Raw genomic sequence first — 23,950 nt, forward strand, 5'->3', positions numbered from 1 at the left:
CTTTGGATCTTACTTTTTAACTGTGTCTATTTTGAAGCCAATCCTGATGTCATTTCCTCCCTTACTCTCCTCTGCCTGACTTTGTAAGCATTGCCCACCCTCCTCCCAGTCTTCAGGAATTCCCACCCAGCTCTGAGTGATTTTCTCAGCTTCTCAGCAGGAGAAATATTGGCCAATCAGAGAGGAACAGAGGTGTGGGAGGGGAAAATAGGAGGGAAAGGGGCATCAGCCAATCAGGCTGCATTGGTTATGTCTGAGGGGAAAATGGGAGGAAAGTAAGGAAGAATAAAAGAGAAAACCCAGCATGTCTTTGTGCCACGGATGTACCAAATAAGAGGCAGGGAAACTAAGGAATGATGCTTTATTGACAAGAAAAGTAAGAGTGTTTTTTAACTCTTGGATTGCCTGGTTAGCATCCTTATTATTTGTTCACTAGATAAAATAAAGAATTGATTTGTTATTTTATGCTGTTACACTTTAAAACATTTTACATTTGATCCCCGATACATTGCCATCAGACTATAGATGAACCATAATAAAAAAATGTAATAAATGTCAATTTTGTGAATTTCTTAGCAAGCACTCCAACAGTCTTATTTGATGCATCATCCATCCTTACTTCATGGTTTCCAGCGAATGTAATCTCAGTGTGCATCAATATTCTAAATACTAGCAGGGGTCCCTGCCTGTCTCCGGCTAAGATATGTCCCGCACACAGCTTCAGTTGTCCCATATTACAAGCAACTGCAATATTATTAAGTACTGTGTCATAGTTTTACATATAGCATAACCCCGATACAGTTATTAGTACACCTATTGCCCTATAATACACCCCCACATATTAAATCTAACCCCCGATCTGTGACCTGGGCATTCCTAATATTGCACATCCCAGACCTATAAACCTCAAATCTTCTAAACCCCACATTATATGTCTCAATATAACACAGTACACTCATTATTCTGTTATTCACTCATTATTCTGTTATTCACTCCTCTATTAGTCTTAGTGCTCTGCTGCATATTACATACACTCAAATATGTACTCCTCCTCAAATAGAATACACTTGCACCTACAAATACAATATGACCCATCCTATCTACAATAGTTTCTGCGTATCATTCCCTAATGTGTACATAAGAATAAATAGACAGTGGCAAGACACTGCTGGATACAGAGTCTGAAGGAGCACTATGCTATATACCTGGCTATTTATTACTGATTGTCAATTAGTCCTATATACTAAACTGTTCATTTATCTGACTTCCAAAGTTGACCATATTTGCATGAGTGGGGAGGTGCAGTGTTCATTCAATACTAACTGAATTGCTTACATCTGGAGTAGTCCTAGATCCTACAACTTATTACAATGATACCGGTTTAATTAAGAAGCCTGCTGTGTGTCTTAACCACTTCCCGACCGCCGTATTGACAATTGGCGGCCGGGAAGTGGACCCCGCAGGGACCACCGTATAGACAAATGGCGGCGGTCCTTGTAGGGGCATGGGCGGAGCGATCGCGTCATCCGTGACGCGAACCTCCGCCGGCGCCTGTCTCCGCTCACCCGCCGCAACATCCCGCCGGCCATACGGAAGCGCCGGCGGGATGTTAACCCGACGATCGCTGCATACAAAGTGTATAATACACTTTGTAATGTTTACAAAGTGTATTATACAGGCTGCCTCCTGCCCTGGTGGTCCGAGGGACCACCAGGGCAGGCTGCAGCCACCCTATGTCACACCCAAGCACACTGATTTCTCCCCCCCCCCCTGCCCCAGATCGCCCACAGCACCCCTCAGACCCACCCCCCCTGCCCACCCCCCAGACCCCTGTTTGCACCCAATCACCCCCCTAATCACCCATCAGTCACTATCTGTCAACGCTATTTTTTTTTACCCCCCCCCCCCCTGCCCCCTCCTGATCACCCCCCCCACCCCTCAGATTCTCCCCAGACCCCCCCCCCCCCCTGTGTACTGTATGCATCTATCCCCCCTGATCACCTGTCAATCACCCGTCAATCACCCCCTGTCACTGCCACCCATCAATCAGCCCCTAACCTGCCCCTTGCGGGCAATCTGATCACCCACCCACACCAATAGATCGCCCGCAAATCCGACATCAGATCACCACCCAAGCGCATTGTTTACATCTATTGTCTCCTCTAAACACCCACTAATTACCCATCAATCACCCCCTATCACCACCTGTCACTGTTACCCATCAGATCAGACCCTAATCTGCCCCTTGCGGGCACCCAATCACCCGCCTACACGCTCAGATTGCCCTCAGACCCCCCCCCCTTTCAATTCGCCAGTGCAATATTTACATCTGTGCTTCCCTGTAATAACCCACTGATCACCTGTCAATCACCTGTCAATCACCCATCAATCACCCCCTGTCACTGCCACCCATCAATCACCCCCTGTCACTGCCACCCATCAATCAGCCCCTAACCTGCCCCTTGCGGGCAATCTGATCACCCACCCACACCAATAGATCGCCCGCAGATCCGACATCAGATCACCTCCCAAGTGCAGTGTTTACATCTGTTCTCTCCTCCAAACACCCACTAATTACCCATCAATCACCCCCTGTCACTGCTACCCATCAGATTAGACCCCTATCTGCCCCTAGGGCACTCAATCACCCGCCCATACCCTCAGAACGCCCTCAGACCCCAGCCCTGATCACCTCGCCAGTGCATTGCTTGCATCTATTCCCCCCTCTAATCACACCTTGAGACACCCATCAATCACCTCCTGTCACCCCCTAGCACTCCTATCCATCAGATCAGGCCCAATACAACCTGTCATCTAAAAGACCACCCTGCTTATGACCGGTTCCACAAAATTCGCCCCCTCATAGACCACCTGTCATCAAAATTTTCAGATGCTTATACCCCTGAACAGTCATTTTGAGACATTTGGTTTCCAGACTACTCACGGTTTTGGGCCCGTAAAATGCCAGAGCGGTATAGGAACCCCACAAACTGACCCCATTTTAGAAAAAAGACACCCCAATGTATTCTGTTAGGTGTATGACGAGTTCATAGAAGATTTTATTTTTTGTCAAAAGTTAGCGGAAATTGATTTTTATTGGGTTTTTTTTTCACAAAGTGTCATTTTTCACTAACTTGTGACAAAAAATAAAATCTTCTATGAACTCACCATACACCGAACGGAATACCTTGGGGTGTCTCCTTTCTAAAATGGGGTCACTTGTGGGGTTCCTATACTGCCCTGGCATTTTAGGGGCCCTAAACCGTGAGGAGTGGTCTAGAAAACAAATGCCTCAAAATGACCTGTGATTAGGACGTTGGGCCCCTTAGCGCACCTAGGCTGCTAAAAAGTGTCACACATGTGGTATCGCCGTACTCAGGAGAAGTAGTATAATGTGTTTTGGGGTGTATTTTTACACATACCCATGCTGGGTGAGAGAAATCTCTCTAAATGGACAATTGTGTGTAAAAAAAATCAAACAATTGTCATTTACAGAGATATTTCTCCCACCCAGCATGGGTATGTGTAAAAATACACCCCAAAACACATTATACTACTTCTCCTGAGTACGGCGGTACCACATATGTGGCACTTTTTTACACCCTAAGTACGCTAAGGGGCCCAAAGTCCAGTGAGTACCTTTAGGATTTCACAGGTCATTTTGCGACATTGTTGGTTTCAAGACTACTCCTCACGGTTTAGGGCCCCTAAAATGCCAGGGCAGTATAGGAACCCCACAAATGACCCCATTCTAGAAAGAAGACACCCAAAGGTATTCCGTTAGGAGTATGGTGAGTTCATAGAAGATTTTATTTTGTGTCACAAGTTAGCGGAAAATGACACTTTGTGAAAAAAAAACAATTAAAATCAATTTCCGCTAACTTGTGACAAAAAAATAAAAACTTCTATGAACTCACCATACTCCTAACGGAATACCTTGGGGTGTCTTCTTTCTAAAATGGGGTCATTAGTGGGGTTCCTATACTGCCCTGGCATTTTAGGGGCCCTAAACCGTGAGGAGTAGTCTGAAAACCAACAATGTCGCAAAATGACCTGTGAAATCCTAAAGGTACTCATTGGACTTTGGGCCCCTTAGCGCAGTTAGGCTGCAAAAAAGTGCCACACATGTGGTATCGCCGTACTCGGGAGAAGTAGTATAATGTGTTTTGGGGTGTATTTTTACACATACCCATGCTGGGTGGGAGAAATACCTCTGTAAATGACAATCTTTTGATTTTTTTTTACACACAATTGTCCATTTACAGAGTTATTTCTCCCACCCAGCATGGGTATGTGTAAAAATACACCCCAAAACACATTGTACTACTTCTCCCGAGTACGGCGATACCACATGTGTGGCACTTTTTTGCACCCTAGCTGCGCTAAGGGGCCCAAAGTCCAATGAGTACCTTTAGGATTTCACAGGTCATTTTGAGAAATTTTGTTTCAAGACTACTCCTCACGGTTTAGGGCCCCTAAAATGCCAGGACAGTATAGGAACCCCACAAATGACTCCATTTTAGAAAGAAGACACCCCAAGGTATTCTGTTAGTAGTACGGTGAGTTCATAGAAGATTTTATTTTTTGTCACAAGTTAGCGGAAATTGATTTTTATTGTTTTTTTTTCACAAAGTGTCATTTTCCGCTAACTTGTGACAAAAAATAAAATCTTCTATGAACTCACCGTACTACTAACAGAATACCTTGGGGTGTCTTCTTTCTAAAATGGAGTCATTTGTGGGGTTCCTATACTGTCCTGGCATTTTAGGGGCCCTAAACCGTGAGGAGTAGTCTTGAAACAAAATTTCTCAAAATGACCTGTGAAATCCTAAAGGTACTCATTGGACTTTGGGCCCCTTAGCGCAGTTAGGGTGCAAAAAAGTGCCACACATGTGGTATCGCCGTACTCAGGAGAAGTAGTATAATGTGTTTTGGGGTGTATTTTTACACATACCCATGCTGAGTGTGAGAAATCTCTCTGTAAATGGACAATTGTGTGTAAAAAAAATTAAAAAATTTTCATTTACAGAGATATTTCTCCCACCCAGCATCGGTATGTGTAAAAATACACCCCAAAACACATTATACTACTTCTCCTGAGTACGGCAATACCACATGTGTGGCACTTTTTTGCGGCCTAACTGCGCTAAGGGGCCCAAAGTCCAATGAGCACCTTTAGGCTTTACAGGGGTGCTTACAAATTAGCACCCCCCAAAATGCGAGGACAGTAAACACACCCCACAAATGACCCCATTTTGGAAAGTAGACACTTCAAGGTATTCAGAGAGGGGCATGGTGAGTCCGTGGCAGATTTAATTTTTTTTTGTCGCAAGTTAGAAGAAATGGAAACTTTTTTTTTTTGTCACAGTGTCATTTTCCGCTTACTTGTGACAAAAATTAATATCTTCTATGAACTCACTATGCCTCTCAGTGAATACTTTGGGATGTCTTCTTTCCAAAATGGGGTCATTTGGGGGGTATTTATACTATCCTGGAATTCTAGCCCCTCATGAAACATGTCAGGTGGTCAGAAAAGTCATAGATGCTTGAAAATGGGAAAATTCACTTTTTGCACCATAGTTTGTAAACGCTATAACTTTTACCCAAACCAATAAATATACACTGAATGGGTTTTTTTTAATCAAAAACATGTTTGTCAACATTTTTCGCGCTGCATGTATACAGAAATTTTACTTTATTTGAAAAATGTCAGCACAGAAAGTTAAAATCATTTTTTTGCCAAAATTCATGTCTTTTTTGATGAATATAATAAAAAGTAAAAATCGCAGGAGCAATCAAATAGCACCAAAAGAAAGCTTTATTAGTGACAAGAAAAGGAGCCAAAATTCATTTAGGTGGTAGGTTGTATGAGCGAGCAATAAACCGTGAAAGCTGCAGTGGTCTGAATGGAAAAAAAGTGGCCGGTCCTTAAGGGGGGTAAAGCCCACGATCCTCAAGTGGTTAAAACTTTAGCACAAGTTCTTATTTTATAATTGTATTGTAATTGTAAAAAAAAATAGTACTAAAAAATCAAGCACAATGCAATTTAAAATTCTACTGCAAAAAAGAAAAAAAGCTTTCATTTTGTCACTGGAAAGTTGCTCCTGCAAGCTGTTAGTGGTTGCCAGGTCCTACAGCTTCCACACAGTCCCCGTAGTCACATGTTCTCATAGTAACGTCATGGGAAGGAGGGAGGACTGATAGCAACTTCTGCCACACCGCCATGGATTGGCTATTGGTCACTATGGAGGCGTGGTAAGAGGGAGACACCTGAGGCCCTGCTGCTCATGATATGGGCCGGGTTGGTCTGCCAGGGATGGAGCAGAGGAGATTGGGGGAAGGACCGTAGGCTGTTTATGGTCAGGACCTGCTCACGAGCGATTGTAGCAGTAAGTTTATATATATATTTTTAAAATGTTTTTGCAATGTCATTTTTGTTTTATAATTGCACTGTTCAACCTGATGTAGAACTTTATTTAAAAAAAAATTGAATCCTATAAAGAAAATGAATTGTATTACCAACTTTCTCTACCTTTAGGATGGCATTCAGCGATCATACTTTGCCGTGTTTGATGGGCATGGTGGGGTGGATGCTGCCAATTATGCAGCCAGCCATGTCCATTCTGTGGTGGCTCATCATGAGGCATTGGTGCTAGATCCGGCTCGAGCCCTGAAAGAAGCCTTCCAGCGTACAGATGTCATGTTTCTGAAGAAAGCAAAGAGAGAGGTAAATAATGGCATCACTATTTATCATCATATTCTAAGTTCTTTGCATCAGTTAGCAAGCATTCTTATTGTCCTGCCTTTTGGTTTTCGTTTCTGATATGGTTACATATCTGGACAGATCAGGCTATCTGTCCATGCACTGCGACTGCAGGAATCTCCATCTGCCAAACAAATCCCTCAATCACTGTAATGCACTGGTGTCAAACTCACATATAAGTTTGGAGAAAAACTGACATTGTCTGTTGCACATCAGTGCCAGTCTGGTCTTTGTATGAATGCATCTTCAGTCCAACCTTATGGCCTCCACGTTCACCATACTACTTTATACAGTATTTTAACAGTATTTAAAGGGAACCCAAAGTGAGAGGGATATGGAGGCTACCATTTTTAATTTCTTTTAAACCATACCAGATGCCTGGCAGTCCTCCAGTTTCTGTGTCTCTAATACTTTTAGCTAAAGACCCTGAACAAGCATGCAGCAGATCAGGTACTATGACTTAGGCTCAACACACACCATACAATCTTGATTGTTCAATCTTACCACTTTCATGTAGTATAAGAGCTTATCCATTCAATCATTCCAGGTATTTTCAATCTGTTGGCCCTTATACTACATAGATTTGGTAATTCTGTACAACCAAGATTGTATGGTGTGTGTTGAGCTTTAGGTTTTACTGGATTAGCCATATACTTTTGAATCAGACACTACTTATGCCAGAAGATCAACAGGACTGCCAGGCAACTGGCATTGTTTACAAGGAAATAAATATGGCAGCCTCCATATCCCTCTCACCTCAGGATCCCTTTAATAACGAAGCACCGTGAATGTTCCTCTTACATGTGGAGCTTTATTTAATGCTGTCATGGTCTCCTTGATGTTGTCTGTTTTGTCAGGCAGTTTCAAACAGAAAAGATTAAACTGAAGCTTTAAATTTTCAGTCAAATTATCACATTTACTGGACAATTTAATGTCAGATTTTCTTGTGAGAGCACTATTGAACATGCTTATGAACCAGGGGGCGCTGAGGCAGGTTTATCAAGACATGTAAAGAACACTTGGCTCAGCTAATAAGAAGAATTGTAATTGAACACTTGATTACTTTAAACCCATCTTGATAAAATCCACTCCTTGTGTATTATCAACTTGAGGTCAGCCATTTGACAGGGCTGCAGCTATCTATCTGACTTGGTGGATTCACAGCTCCAGAGTCATCCTCAGTAACCGTATATGAAAAGCCAAATAAAGCTGCAGATACACAGTGGGAAAGCGAAAGTTTGGGCAACTTTGTTAATCGTCATGATTTTGCTGTTGGTTGTTACAATAAAAAATGTCAGTTAAAGAGGAACTCCAGTGAAAATAATGTAGTAAAAAAAAGTTCTTCATTTTTTACCATAATTATGTATAAATGATTTAGTCAGTGTTTGCTCATTGTAAAATCTTTCCTCTCCCCGATTTACATTCTGACATTTATTACATGGTGACATTTTTACTGTGGGCAGGTTATGTAGCTGCTCCTAGCTGTTTTGGTTGTTAGAGACAGCTGTAAACAGCTAATTCCTGTCTGTGAACATTGTTACATTGTGGCAGTTTGCCCAGAGTACCGCGGTACTCAGAGCTTCTCGTGGGAGGGGTTTCAGCACAAAATCAGTCATATAGCGCCCCCTGATGGTCTGTTTGTGAAAATCATATTTCTCATGTAAAAGGGGGTATCAGCTACTGATTGGGATAAAGTTCAATTCTAGGTTGGAGTTTCTCTTTAAATATATCATATAGGAGATACACACCGTGATATTTGAGAAGAGAAATGAAGTTTACTGGATTTACAGAAAGTGTGCAATAATTGATTAAACAAAATTAGGCAGGTGCATAAATTTGAGCATGACAAAAAAGAAATGAAATCAATATTTAGTAGTTCCTCCTTTTGCAGAAATTACAGCCTCTTAACGCTTCCCGTAGGTTCCAATGAGAGTCTGGATTCTGGTTGAAGGTATTTTGGACCATTCCTCTTTACAAAACTTCTCTAGTTCATTCAGATTTGATGGTTTCCAAACATGGACAGCTCTCTTTAACTTACCACAGATTTTCAATTATATTCAGGTCTGGGGACTGAGATGGCCATTCCAGAACGTTGTACTTGTTACTCTGCATGAATGCCTTAGTGGATTTTGAGCAGTGTTTAGGGTTGTTGTCTTGTTGAAAGATCCAGCTCTGGCGCAGCTTCAGCTTTGTCACCGATTCCTGGACATTGGTTTCCAGAATCTGCTGATACTGAGTGGAATCCATACATCCCTCAACTTTGACAAGATTCCCAGTCCCTGCACTGGCCACACAGCCCCACAGCATGATGGAACCACCACATTTTACTGTAGGTAGGTGTTTGTCCTGGAATGCTGTGGTGTTTTTCCTCCATGCAAAATGCCCCTTGTTTAACCCAAAGAACTCAATTTTATTTTCATCATTCCACAGCACCTTATTCCAGTAGTAAGGATATATCCGGCACCATCAATAAAGTATATGCTCTTTTATTGGCAAAAAACAGCTGTCATAGCAACGTTTCAGGGCAACCGCCCCTTTGTCAAGCTAAGCTGTGAGCCATCAAATTCAAAATGACATACAAACCATCTTATATACAGAGCATGGCAAGCAGGTAACCAATCACAATATCCCTATTGCTACAACCAATCCTGCAGTCCGTCCTCAGAGCGGACCTAATGGGGAACTATCCTGGTCACCATTCATAGGTACATTTAAAACATGTTCCCTCCCCGCCTCCCACACTCACCCATTGCAGCAGGGCAGAGACATGCCTCATGGTCAGGGCACGCCTGGCCGTTACACCCAGCCGGCCGCCGTCCTGGCGGACCTGATGGGGAACTCGCCTGCGTGACGTTGGGTAGGCGGAGCAATCGCGCCGCCTCCCACGTTGCCCTGACTACGCTAGTGGGAGCGGCGGGAGCCCGCCGTTCACCACTGCGGATGGAAAGGGGGGCAGGTCTCTACCACTTCAGCCAATAGGGAAGCTCCCATAAATGTAAACATAGCCGCATGTCTTGCGAACTCGCATGGCATGCGAACCCAAGTTGTGGCCATAACTGTAAGGTTCACCTTGGAGGGGCAAACAGGGGAGATAAACAAGAGGAGAAAGATGTCACATTATGGCTACTAATAATACTCGTAATAGCAGAGCTGGCATATGGGGAAAGAGGGGAAAACAAACAGCCTAGAGAATCTAGTACCCATATAGTACAGCCAATTGCTGTCACTCAGAGAGGCATGATGGACGCACAGAGATAAACTAAATAAAAGGCAATAAATCAAGCTCTCGATTTAAACCTCGAGGCTCCATAGTGTCAAGTTTTTTAATCCAAAATGCCTCTCTGTATAGCAGCCTCTTAACCCTATCACCTCCTCTACTCAGAGGTGCAACATGTTCAATAATCATATATCTCAACTGACTAACCTGATGGGCCACAATGAAAGGCCACAGCCTGGTCAGTCAACGATTCTCTAATCGCATGTTTATGCGATGATAACCTTTTCTTAATTTTTTGTGTGGTCTGCCCTATGTATAAAAGGCCACATGGGCACTTCAATGCATACACGACAAAAGAAGAATCGCATGTGAAACAATCACGTATTTTAAACTTCACACCAGAGTGTGGATGCTGAACATATTGACCCTTAATGACCGAACTACAATGGACGCAATTCATACATGGAAATGTGCCCATGCGATTAGATTTTGACTGACCTTTCCCTTTGTGACCCACATCAGCGCGGACCAATTGGTCTCGCAAATTTGGCGCTCTTTTGTAGGAAACAATGGGAGGGTGGCGGAATTGCTGAATATCGGGAAAACTATCTGAAAGTAGGTACCAGTGACGTTTAATGATCTTGGCTATATTTTCACTTTGCGTATTGTATTTAGTCACAAAAGGTAATCTCTGACTTTCCCCACCGTGTCTAACCCTGCCTTCTCCACCCCTCACTGCTCTATTACGTGCAGTCTGCACAATGTCTTCGGGGTAGCCTCTCTGTATAAATTTAGTCTGCATCTCATCAAGTCTCTGCGTCCTGACCCCATCCTCCTCAACTATCCTACACACTCTTGTAAATTGACCAACCGGGACAGACCTCCGAGTAGCCCACGGATGAAAACTCCCAAAATGCAATAGGGAGTTCACATCCGTGGGCTTAGTATAGAGGTCTGTAACCAGCTTCCCATCCCTGACACTAACTAAAGTGTCAAGGAAATTCACATGTTCCTTTGAAGTATGTAACGTAAGTTTGATGTCTCTACACTTAGACATCAATTCCTCAGTAAACTCGATAAGGGTCGAATGTGGCCCCGCCCACACGCAGAAAATGTCGTCTATATAGCGAAACCACTGTAGCGCATACTGTCTAAATAAAGAACTGGAGTAAACAAACATCTCTTCATACACTGCCATATAGATATTTGCGTAGGACGGGGCCACATTCGACCCCATAGCCGTGCCCCTAATTTGCATATAAAATTGGTCTTCGAACCTGAAATAATTACATTTCAATACTATCTCCAACAATCTACCAATAAAACCAATCTGTTGTCTAGACATATCTGAAGCTGTCTCTAAGGTATACTGCACCGCCTCCATCCCACCATCATGTGGGATGGAGGTGTACAGACTCTCCACATCCATTGTTACCAAGATACATTCACTATTGATAGTAGGCATGCTCTTAAGGATGGATAGAAACATTTGAGTGTCCCTCAGGTATGATTTCATGGACACCACATAAGGTCTAAGGACTTGATCTAAATATTTTGCAAGTGGGGCCAGTTTATAAACTTGTCCAGTATTTGATACAGTCGTACCCTATGACCCCTGTCATCTATGTGTGCCCCAAAATCCATAAGAGATTGGACAATCCACCGGGTCGGCCCATAGTGGCAGGGGTGGACTCGGTACTGGCCCCACTTGCAAAATATTTAGATCAAGTCCTTAGACCTTATGTGGTGTCCATGAAATCATACCTGAGGGACACTCAAATGTTTCTATCCATCCTTAAGAGCATGCCTACTATCAATAGTGAATGTATCTTGGTAACAATGGATGTGGAGAGTCTGTACACCTCCATCCCACATGATGGTGGGATGGAGGCGGTGCAGTATACCTTAGAGACAGCTTCAGATATGTCTAGACAACAGATTGGTTTTATTGGTAGATTGTTGGAGATAGTATTGAAATGTAATTATTTCAGGTTCGAAGACCAATTTTATATGCAAATTAGGGGCACGGCTATGGGGTCGAATGTGGCCCCGTCCTACGCAAATATCTATATGGCAGTGTATGAAGAGATGTTTGTTTACTCCAGTTCTTTATTTAGACAGTATGCGCTACAGTGGTTTCGCTATATAGACGACATTTTCTGCGTGTGGGCGGGGCCACATTCGACCCTTATCGAGTTTACTGAGGAATTGATGTCTAAGTGTAGAGACATCAAACTTACGTTACATACTTCAAAGGAACATGTGAATTTCCTTGACACTTTAGTTAGTGTCAGGGATGGGAAGCTGGTTACAGACCTCTATACTAAGCCCACGGATGTGAACTCCCTATTGCATTTTGGGAGTTTTCATCCGTGGGCTACTCGGAGGTCTGTCCCGGTTGGTCAATTTACAAGAGTGTGTAGGATAGTTGAGGAGGATGGGGTCAGGACGCAGAGACTTGATGAGATGCAGACTAAATTTATACAGAGAGGCTACCCCGAAGACATTGTGCAGACTGCACGTAATAGAGCAGTGAGGGGTGGAGAAGGCAGGGTTAGACACGGTGGGGAAAGTCAGAGATTACCTTTTGTGACTAAATACAATACGCAAAGTGAAAATATAGCCAAGATCATTAAACGTCACTGGTACCTACTTTCAGATAGTTTTCCCGATATTCAGCAATTCCGCCACCCTCCCATTGTTTCCTACAAAAGAGCGCCAAATTTGCGAGACCAATTGGTCCGCGCTGATGTGGGTCACAAAGGGAAAGGTCAGTCAAAATCTAATCGCATGGGCACATTTCCATGTATGAATTGCGTCCATTGTAGTTCGGTCATTAAGGGTCAATATGTTCAGCATCCACACTCTGGTGTGAAGTTTAAAATACGTGATTGTTTCACATGCGATTCTTCTTTTGTCGTGTATGCATTGAAGTGCCCATGTGGCCTTTTATACATAGGGCAGACCACACAAAAAATTAAGAAAAGGTTATCATCGCATAAACATGCGATTAGAGAATTGTTGACTGACCAGGCTGTGGCCTTTCATTTTAAACAGGCTAACCATCAGGTTAGTCAGTTGAGATATATGATTATTGAACATGTTGCACCTCTGAGTAGAGGAGGTGATAGGGTTAAGAGGCTGCTATACAGAGAGGCATTTTGGATTAAAAAACTTGACACTATGGAGCCTCGAGGTTTAAATCGAGAGCTTGATTTATTGCCTTTTATTTAGTTTATCTCTGTGCGTCCATCATGCCTCTCTGAGTGACAGCAATTGGCTGTACTATATGGGTACTAGATTCTCTAGGCTGTTTGTTTTCCCCTCTTTCCCCATATGCCAGCTCTGCTATTACGAGTATTATTAGTAGCCATAATGTGACATCTTTCTCCTCTTGTTTATCTCCCCTGTTTGCCCCTCCAAGGTGAACCTTACAGTTATGGCCACAACTTGGGTTCGCATGCCATGCGAGTTCGCAAGACATGCGGCTATGTTTACATTTATGGGAGCTTCCCTATTGGCTGAAGTGGTAGAGACCTGACGCAAGATTGCGAAACTGGTCGAGAAGGCGACAGGCGGCACCATTTTATTTGAGGTCTTCTATTGACCATTTTATGCGCGCTACTTTTTCGGGGTTCCCAGTGCACGGGCCCCGTATGTGAGTTTTCTTTTATCCTTGTTTTTAATTGTTTTACTTGTTATGTAATAAAGACGGTTTACACTTAGATGTGCCGTACATCTCTTTCATGTCACTATCCTACTGGACTCCCCTTTGGTGAGTCTCTGCGATCTCAGGATATCTACTATATTCCGGAGGAATCTGTAGTGTGCAACATCGCTGGTGAAACGACACCATTTGAAAGTTCTGCGGACCACCTATCAAACTCGTTTACAACCTTATAATGTGGGTTGTTGGAATCTGGTAAGCCTTGCTTCTTTACCCTTTTGTTCGAAGATCCTGTATACCAAAAAATGATGAAAGCTGTATTACTATAGACCTGCGCTGACTTTATATATTCAAATTTATGCACCTGCCTAATTTTATTTAAGCAATTATTGTGCACTTTCTGTAAATCCAATAAACTTCATTTCAGTTCTCAAATATCACTGTGTGTGTCTCCTATATGATATATTTAACTGACATTTTTTATTGTAACTGTGGTGATATATTGGGGTGCTGGTGATGTTGGGATAATACAGGAGTAGATTTCCATTTTTCTATCTGCTGTATAGTATGTCAGAGGTGTAGTTATGTCAGCCAGTCTGTCTTTGAAGGTTTGGCAGTAGCTTCCTGGAGATCCTTATATAATGTAAATTAGCTATCATTGTCTACTTCTAATTAGGAAACCCTTAATCAGACAATGACAGAAGTGAAGGGTTTTGTTCCACCTTATCTGGAGCTGAAGCTTTGAAGTCATTGACAATTGAAACATTTACCCTTCTGTTGATGAAGGCTGTTAAAGCATTGTGAAGAACTCTAGACTAGCCAGGAAGAGCCTCCTCACCAAACGTTTAACATGTGTGTTAAACACTATTTCATTGTGAGGAAATTGAATTATTGGTGGAGGTGCAAACTATATCCTGTAAATTACATCTATTGGGAGATGGGAAATCTCTGCAGTTAGGGACTGTCTACCTAGCCCCTAATTAGGAGATGGCTAATCAGGCCAATGGCAGCCGTATCCTTGCCTTTGATCTGCCATAATACACTTTGGATGTGGATGTTAGATCTCTGGGAATCAAATTATGTCTGAGGACGTAATTAAAACTAGTTCCCCCCCCCCCTCCAAACAGGCTTGCAGCCTCAAGGCAAATATTCCATTATAAAGAGCAGGGGACAGATACCTAAAATCAGTCCCCTCCTGACGGTAGCTGCAGCTGGACTCCCGGCCCAAGCTAAGTGGGCTCCTGGTCCAACCAGAACTGTGTCCGTCCACAAAAGTCCAAGGTTCTTCTATCCGGATCCCTGTTATTTTGGTAAGCAAATCGCTTTGTGTGTATCTTTGTAAACTCTTAATTTTGTAACTTTTTATTTTGTTTTTTTTTGTAATCTTTTGTATATATTTTTTTCTGCATTGGTCCACTTTTTTCCTGAAATAATAAACTGTTATTTAATAAGCTTGACTTCTGCTGTACTAAACTAACACTCATAGCCTAGAAGAGACTGAAGTGTAACTAAGTTCATGCCTGATTGTATGATTGAGCGACACTACCGTATAAGATTTTAATTGCATTGTGTGTGGGGCGTTTGTCATACGTTGGCCTAAAGCGCGCAGCTGACCCAACGTACGAAAACGCCAGTGCGAGTAGCGACAGCAGAGTGGCTAACAGTATCCTTCGGAACAACTGTTAGTGGTTTTGCTTCACTACAGTGTAAGATTGCAACTGTGTGTGTGTGTGCGTGGCGTTCCCGTGTTTGGCCTAAAGTGCAAAGCTGACCTGAATATGAAAACGCGGATTGCGCTGAGCACTCGACAGCAGAGTGGACGTGTCTAGCAAACTGCTAGTGGTGGCAGTGAGAAGTGTTCTGAGGGGTCACAGCCTTGCTCCCCGCTTGATCTGGTCAAACCCACAGTCGGGAACCGTATACGCAGGCGTGCCGCGGGTCGGTTCCTGACAGTAACAACCAACGATTTATACAAGAAAATCATGATTAACAAGGTTGCCCAAACTTTCGCATCCCACTGTAAAATAATGTGATTAAACCTGCAATATTACATTGACAACATATTATTTTTAATCATCCAATCCATTCACTGCCATGGATAAAATGTTACCTCTCCTGCATACCCTTACATTTACAATGCAATCTCTGTTCTTTTTTCATTGTTCTAGCAATGCTCCCCTTTATAATGAAAGAGCAAGGGATACCTTACCCTGACTAATGTAGTCATTAATAAATCCTCAGTGGTTCCGCAGCAGTAACAGGAGAAGCACCTCACTGCAGGAATCTTTATACTTCTCCTTATTTAAGAGCTATGGCATATTGGCGGTTGCTGCTCTAGTGGAAACTTCAAGCATTTGTATTAAAGCAGAGTGGGGCTCACTTGTGATAAGAATGGTGTTCCTTGCTACACTGACTCGGTATCAACTAATGTCTGAGCAACATTGCTCGCAAATCCAGCTACCGTAATACAGATGACTCATTGGCTGTCATTTCAATAGCATGGAAATCAGCTTCGTGCATGATGCACAATTCAGCTCTAAAAGTGGAATTTGTTTTGCTTTTAATATTTCTTTAAATTATCTAAAAATATACCTTCCCTGCCCCTGTCCTTGTACAGAGAGCCTGGACAGCTGTCCTGTCATTTGGTTGATTGGGCATCATCGATCTGCTGCTCAACAAGCCCAGAACTGTTCACCTAGGAATTTACATAGATTCAATACTAGTCAAAGTTGTGTATGTTTTAGCCTACTGAGAGGACCACTATGACAAAAAAATGCACTCACATGTAGCTATGCATTTTCTCAAATTGTAATGCACTATAAATGATTTTTCTTTTAACCGCCGTCACAAATAGGTGGTGTTAATCAAAATTGCCATCCGCTACATCACACTAGCGGCAACAGGTAGTGGTTCAGACTTGTTTTGCAGTCAACTATACCCTGTAGCAGAAACAATGCAAGTCTAGGCAGTTAGACATTACTCTTACGGTGGCCACACACCATACAATTTTTTTTACATTTCTTTTCAATTCAAGATATACAATACATTTTTCTGATTGTTCGTAACATTTAAAAAATCTGACCAATGTACCAGACATTTGTATTCAATTTTTACCCCAATTATGAAAAAAAAGATTGGAAACTGAAAAAATTGCTTGCATCTCTACATTATGAAACTGTCAATCTACCACACACACCATGAAATCTTGCAAAAAAAATGTTCAGAAATTTCGGCCACTTCAGATCGAGAAAAAACTGGAAATCCGATTGCAATTTTCACTCAAATAAGTAAAAAGATTTTTTATCAAATTGCTGTAAAATCGGATCATTTCATTGTATCATGTGTGGCCACATTTACTGTGACTAGGTTGGATTGGCTAACTTTACTAGCAACTGTAGTTGCTCAGTCCTGTCTTGTGTGATCTTCCTGCTTGTCTTGTGGTTGTATAAAGCCATTTCCATACCTGGAGGAAAGGTTTCTGCTTTATTTTAAGTACAGAACACAACATTTTAATTTTTAACAAGAAAAGTGTTTTGCCAAATGAAAACCTGAAACTTTTGTTTGAAATTCCACCTGCTGGTCTAGTGTTTGGTTACTACACGCACCGCCCCCCCCCCCCCCCCAGATTTATCCTACAGCAGGTCAGTGAACACACATGTATCTTACACAGAGCACTGATGTGAACATAGGGTGTCTGGATTACATTAGGAGGCAAAAGGATATGAGGCATACTATATCCACACTCTGTAGTTATCTAGGATATTTAAAACAACTTACCTGCCGAGTTTCTCCTAAAACTGTGTGCAGATGTACCTTGCAGAACGAATGCTGTTTTGCAGGCAAAGGATCATCACACCAAATCTTTGTTTTTATTTTCTGTTCATTTACTTAGCATTGTTAAACAATAAACTATTAGCACTTCTTTTTCTGCAAACAGTCTTCATTTAAACTTTTTCACAGTATTGTGTATTGTAAATCCATGAACTCTCTTTTTAGGCAAAAAGAAGTGACCAGAGAAGAATGACTTTTGTAAATTGCCATCGGGTACACAGAATTGTGCGCCTTTGACTCTGTTTATTATTTTCAGAGACTACGCAGTGGCACCACTGGTGTGTGTGCGTTGCTGGAAGGGGAGCGGTTACATGTGGCTTGGTTAGGAGATTCTCAGGCTCTTCTTGTACAGCAAGGTGCTCCAGTCACTCTGATGGAGCCACATAAGCCTGAGCGAGAGGTAACACTTTGAGCATGTGTTTTAATTAGAGCATGTATTTTTTTTCCTTCTGTTACTTGGATTATCGCAATGTTTTAACCACTTTACACACTCTGTTACACAAGTACTCTACAGGAAGAGTCCCATTGAGTTACAACATTGACCACACCATGCTGCCTGTCACATCTTGCATCCCAGCTCTTAGTACAGAAATTGATAAGTTCAGGTCCTGTGCTAACTTCACACTGACAGTAGAATTAGTGATATTCTTCTACTGAATTACCATAGTAAAATATCATAAATATTTACTGATATTTTACTATGGCTTAACCTAACCCCATTTTCACGCAGAACCCTCACTCAACTGATGCCTAATGCTTAACCCTTCCCTCTACCTATGCCCTACCCTCCACTGATTCCTAATCAATAACCCCTGTGGTGGCCCTTAATTGATGGGATCCCAGTGACTTCTATTTTATCCGCTACCTTCGGGCGTCCAAATGTTTGTTCTTTGCTGCTGATCGCAGCTTTTAACATTGCTGCGAATGGCAGTGCCCTCTTTTTCCATGGTATTGGTCCAGGTCTCTGGAGGTCCCTTCACAATGGGAGTGGAGATTCTTAGGCCTGTAGAGAGGGGGAGACCGGGAGCCCAATGGTGCAGTATCGTAAGACAGGTAATAAATGGGGAATTGTGGGTAAGTTATACTCAAAAGAATGGGTTGCAGTCCTGCAACCACCGTATAAACCTGTGGAAAATAACTGTTCCCGCTCGGTGTCCCGGAACCGTCTGGAACAGCGTGGTCGCTCTCCTCCTGTGGGCCTTTCCACTGGTTAGCCGAGTATACAAGTGGAAAGTGCTAGCACCCCTTTTGGGTGTGTGTGTAAACCTTCAAAACCCTTTTTTTCAGGACACCTTGCTACTTTTTTTTTTTTTTTTTTTATAGCAGTTCTCCACAAACCCAGTAAAAAAAAAAGTGGCAAGGTAGTAGTTATGAAAGCAGCTAAACATCTGATTTAGGGGCTTCATAAGTAATGAAGCTTTTTGTTTTCAGATGTTTAGCTGCTTTCATAACTACACTGCAGAAAATCCCACCCAGGTCTACACACACTAAAAGAAGGGCGTACCTATAAGACATGTGCCCCCTCAGCACACACACTACTCTCCATCTCGCAACTGATAAGCCTCATCGGTCAAGGGTCATGTAACAAGTGCGGTCATCATGATAACCCCACCCATAAGTGTTGCTTAAAATAACACGCTGTCTGGAGAATGCACCCCTCTGTCAGAAGGAGAATGATAAACTAGTTGCTCCCCCCGCCCCCCCTTCCCTCTCCATATCTAGCTGTTGGCTCCTTGGCAGTTGCAGAAGTTTGTCCCCTATACTTACACCTCTGCCTGTGAAGTGGACCAAGTTGCGAAAACCTGAATGCTGCAAGTTGCATTTTTATTATTATTATTATTCCTAACTGCCCAACCATGTAACTCCCTAAGTACATGCATGTGTACCAGCACAACCCATTGGGTGTTTTAGAGGTATGTAAAATGCTGCGTTTACCTCTAAAACTATCACTGTCAAGTTAGCCTGAAGTGAGTTGTGTTCATTTTGCAGAAATTCTGCTGGTTTGTCTTGTAGAGGATTAGTAGCTTTGCTGAAAGTGGACAGTCCTGATCCTGCTCTATTTAGTCTCATCCAGTGATGGCATAGGTGACGTTTTCCTCTGATCAACAAGCACAGGAGGGTGGAATATTCGAACGCTGTAAAAACGGGGCAGGAGATTTGGGTGCAGGTGGCGCCACCATAGGCTGTAATAGGAATTGCGGCTACAGCGACGCTCAATGAGTATCGTAATTTGGGTGCTGGTAAGACTGAGCACAAATTACTCTAAAAACACTGTAATTTGGCCGCCAGCAATAGCTGGAAGCTGAATTACATAATTCCCCACTATCCATGGAGGCCTGGAGTGGGAATAGTGATTAACACCACTGGGACTTGTGCAGCAGCAGGGTAAACCGTTTATCGGCTTCATCCTGCGCCCAAACCTCCCAGTTGCTGAGTAATCGGTATGCGCACGGAAGGGCTGACTATTGTGCGTTTCTAATAAGGTAACCCCTCTGCTTCTGCCCAGTTGGTAGAAGCGTAACACTTTAGTGGTTCAAATGTTTAAAATGAAACTAAAAAGTGTATTAATACATGTTTTGTGTGTGGAAAGAACATTTCCAGAAAAAGAAAAAAAACTATACTGTACTTAAAGAGACTCTGTAACAATTTTTTCAGCCTTAGTTCTTCTATTCTATAAGTTCCTATGCCTGTTCTAATGTGCTGGGGCTTACTGCAGCCTTTCCTAATTACACTGTCTCTGTAATAAATCAATGTATCTTTCCCCTGTCGTGTCTGTCGGGCTAAGGCTTTGAATGTGTGGAATGTGCAGGGCTGCTTGTCATTGGATAGAAGCGATACACACCCTCTGCAGGCCCCCTACAGGCTCTGAATGACTCACACACTCTGTATATGTGATCCTATTACAAGCTGGTTAGTTTGTTTGTAAACACTGCCTAAAACTGTTAATTACAAGCCAGGATTGCAGCAGAGAGTGGCAGAAACAGCACAGAGGGGCACAGGAGAAAATAAGGAATAGAATGGTGTGCTTTTTAGTGTAAGAATATTAGAGTACAGATTCTCTTTAAAGAGACACTGAAGCGAAAAAAAATATATGACATAATGAATTGGTTGTGTACTATGAATAATTACTAGAAGATTAGCACCAAAGAAAATATTCTCATATTTTTATTTTTAGGGATATAGTGTTTTTTCTAACATTGCATCATTCTATAATATGTGCAGATTACACAACACTCAGCATTCAAAATGATTCTTTCAGAGCAGTCTGTAAACTAATGACCTCTCCTCTGGCAGAGTAAAAGTAAATAGTTCACTAACAGTTGAGATAATAAACGTCAGAAGACAGCCCTCTTCACGACTTTGAAAGTCGTACAGCTTAATGGCTTTTTTGCATAGAGATAACAACTGGAGTTTCTTAACTCTTCCTGTACTGGAAACAATTAGACTGATGTATCTGATCTTAATGTTTTATTTCTTAGCTGTACTACACATACAAATCATAATATCATCATTTTTTTTCCGCTTCAGTGTCTCTTTAAAGTGATCCTATAAAGAGGTGAAAAAGTAAACTGTAAATTAGCCTTATGGTAGCAGATGTAGTTTCAATAAACGAGCACATTTTCATTCTTCCGTGTCCAGTATCCTATTAGATGTACGGCAAATTATATGCTTTCTAAAAAAAAAAAACTGGGTAGGTTGGGATTGTTCATTGCAGAATTAAAACAGATTAAGGGCCAATTCACACTTAAGCGGGAATCGCACGATTCCTGCTAATAGCAAAACGCTATTGTTTTTTTTTTAAAATGCTTGTGCTATTGTAACCTATGGCAGTTTTCTCACTGCCTTGATTGCGGGTGTTTTGCGATTATTGCTAATAGCAAACGCGTTACCTGCAGCGTTTTGCAATTCTGGAGCGATCGCAATTAGCATGTATAGAACTGCTAATCGCGATTGCTCCAAAAATGCGAATTTGTCCAGTGATTTTTTTTTTTATTATTTATTTTTTTTCCACGTTAAATCCCGGAAAAATCACCCGCGGAAAATGCAAATCGCTAGCATTTAGCGATTTTAAGTGTAAATGGGCCCATAGGAAAGCATGGCTCCATTCTGCATGTCCACTGAAATCTACTCTGAGTAAATGGTTTTAGCTTTGAGCTTTTCTCAGAAGGTGTTATCACTAATGCAGTTCTGTTCTGAAGTAATTGTTATATTTATCCCTCTGTGATGTCCTAAAAATCTCAGCTGCTCTCAAGAATATTTTCTTGTACAGTAATGAATAATTGCTTACAATGCTTGGCCACATATATTTTGTATTGCGTATATTTTATGTGACAGGATGATCAGATTTGCATACTTTTTCAACAGGATGAACGTGAAAGAATTGAAGTCCTCGGTGGCTGTGTCACCTACATGGGGTGCTGGCGAGTAAATGGAACTCTTGCAGTGTCCAGAGCTATTGGTGAGTGTAATAGGGTTGCAACGGTATGAAATTCCACGGTATAACTGTCTAAAGAAAAATAAATAAATAAATAAAAATGCAGCGGTATACGGTATTATACAATTATTTGGAACCCCCTCATTAAATAATGTGGCGCACTCCATCAGTATACATATGATTAAGCCGCCGGGAGTTTTGGGGCACCGGGTAAAACTGTAAAAAGGCTCACCCTGCTCCTGCAATTGTCCTGGTGGTGGCTGTAGAGGTAGGTGTAGCCAGTAATAGGTGGCCGCAGCATAGGTAGCAAGGGATAGGTGTAGCCAGTAATAGGTGGCCGCAGCATAGGTAGCAAGGGATATGTGTAGTCAGTAGTAGGTGGGTGCAGCATTGGTAGCCAGGGATAGGTGTAGCCAGTAATCGGTGGCCGCAGCATAGGTAGCCAGGGATAGGTGTAGTCAGTAATAGGTGGCCGCAGCATAGGTAGCCAGGGATAGGTGTATCCAGAAATCGGTGGCCGCAGCATAGGTAGCCAGGGATATATGTAGTCAGTAGTAGGTAGGCGCAGCATAGGTAGCCAGGGATAGGTGTAGCCAGTAATCGGTGGCCGCAGCATAGGTAGCCAGGGATAGGTGTAGCCAGTAGTAGGTGGCCGCAGCATAGGTAGCCAGGGATAGGTGTAGCCAGTAATAGGTGGCCGCAGCATAGGTAGCCAGGGATAGGTGTAGCCAGTAGTAGTTGGCTGCAGAATAGGTAGCCAGGGATAGGTGTAGCCAGTAATCGGTGGCCGCAGCATAGGTAGCCAGGGATGTGTTTAGTCAGTAGTAGGTAGGCGAAGCATAGGTAGCCAGGGATAGGTGTAGCCAGTAATCGGTGGCCGCAGCATAGGTAGCCAGGGATAGGTGTAGCCAGTAATAGGTGGCCGCAGCATAGGTAGCCAGGGATAGGTGTAGCCAGTAATAGGTGGCCGCAGCATAGGTAGCCAGGGATAGGTGTAGCCAGTAGTAGTTGGCCGCAGAATAGGTAGCCAGGGATAGGTGTAGCCAGGATAGGTGCCCGCAATGTAGAGAGCCGGGGGAGGGCGGGCACAGCGGGGGGGTGTACAAATACTCATTTGCTGGCAGGTCCTGCACACGTGTACTGGCTTTATTCTTCTTCCTGCTCATGCGCTCCATCTCCTTGTAACAGCACCCAGGGGTGCTGTTTCAGGGAAATGGTACGCAAGAACAGGAAAGAAGGAAGAAGCAAGTACACGCATGCAGGACCCGACAGCAAGTGAGTATTTAGCCCGCCGCTACGTCGCCCCACACCTGAAAACCGGTAAAACATGATTGTGCATGGTATGATTACCATGCACAATCAAACCGCGGTATACCATCATACCGGTGTATACTGCGGCAACCCTAAAGTGTAATTCATCTTGCTTCCTATTAATATGTACCCCAGTACCCAGATATCGTAGTTCACTGTGACTGTTTACACACCCTTAAAGGACAACTAAAGTGAGAGGTATATGGAGGCTACCATATTTATTTCCTTTTAAGTAATACCAGTTGCATGGCTATCCTGCTGATCCTCTGCCTCTAATACTTTTAGCCATAGACCCTTAACAAGCATGCAGAAGCTCAGGTGTTTCTGACATTATTGTCAGATCTGACACGATCAGATGCATGGTACTTTCTGGTGTGATTCAGACACTACTGCAGCCAAATAGATCAGCAGGGCTGCCCGGCAACTGGTATTGCTTAAAGGGAAATAAATATGTCAGCCTGCATATCCCTCTCACTTCAGTTGTCCTTTAATGCCTGTGGACACAGGCAGAATCTGCTAACCAGAAGAATTTTGGGACATTTGAGCAGTTTGGAATTACATCATTATCATTGATTATTATTTGTATTGTTCTATGGGCAGGTTCTCCTTTCTCTGTGTCATAGACCCAGGTGTTCATGTCAGTGAGGAGGGAAAACTGGCTGAGATTAGAGGAAGTCCAAGGTGAGGCACAGCTGTTATGCTTTACTTACCTGGGGCCTCTATTTG

General features: G+C 42.7%; 1 protein-coding gene across 1 annotated transcript in view; it reads left to right on the forward strand.

Moving 5' to 3' along the window:
• Positions 1-23,950, forward strand: part of PPM1F (protein phosphatase, Mg2+/Mn2+ dependent 1F) — a 59,825-nt gene that overhangs the window by 29,370 nt on the left and 6,505 nt on the right. The window contains exons 4-6 of the mRNA XM_068271570.1: positions 6,539-6,727; positions 17,735-17,878; positions 21,844-21,937. Of these exons, the coding sequence (XP_068127671.1) occupies positions 6,539-6,727; positions 17,735-17,878; positions 21,844-21,937 (427 nt within the window). The remainder of the gene's footprint in view (positions 1-6,538; positions 6,728-17,734; positions 17,879-21,843; positions 21,938-23,950) is intronic.

Source organism: Hyperolius riggenbachi, chromosome 1 (assembly GCF_040937935.1).
Source record: "Hyperolius riggenbachi isolate aHypRig1 chromosome 1, aHypRig1.pri, whole genome shotgun sequence".
NCBI lineage: Eukaryota > Metazoa > Chordata > Amphibia > Anura > Hyperoliidae > Hyperolius > Hyperolius riggenbachi.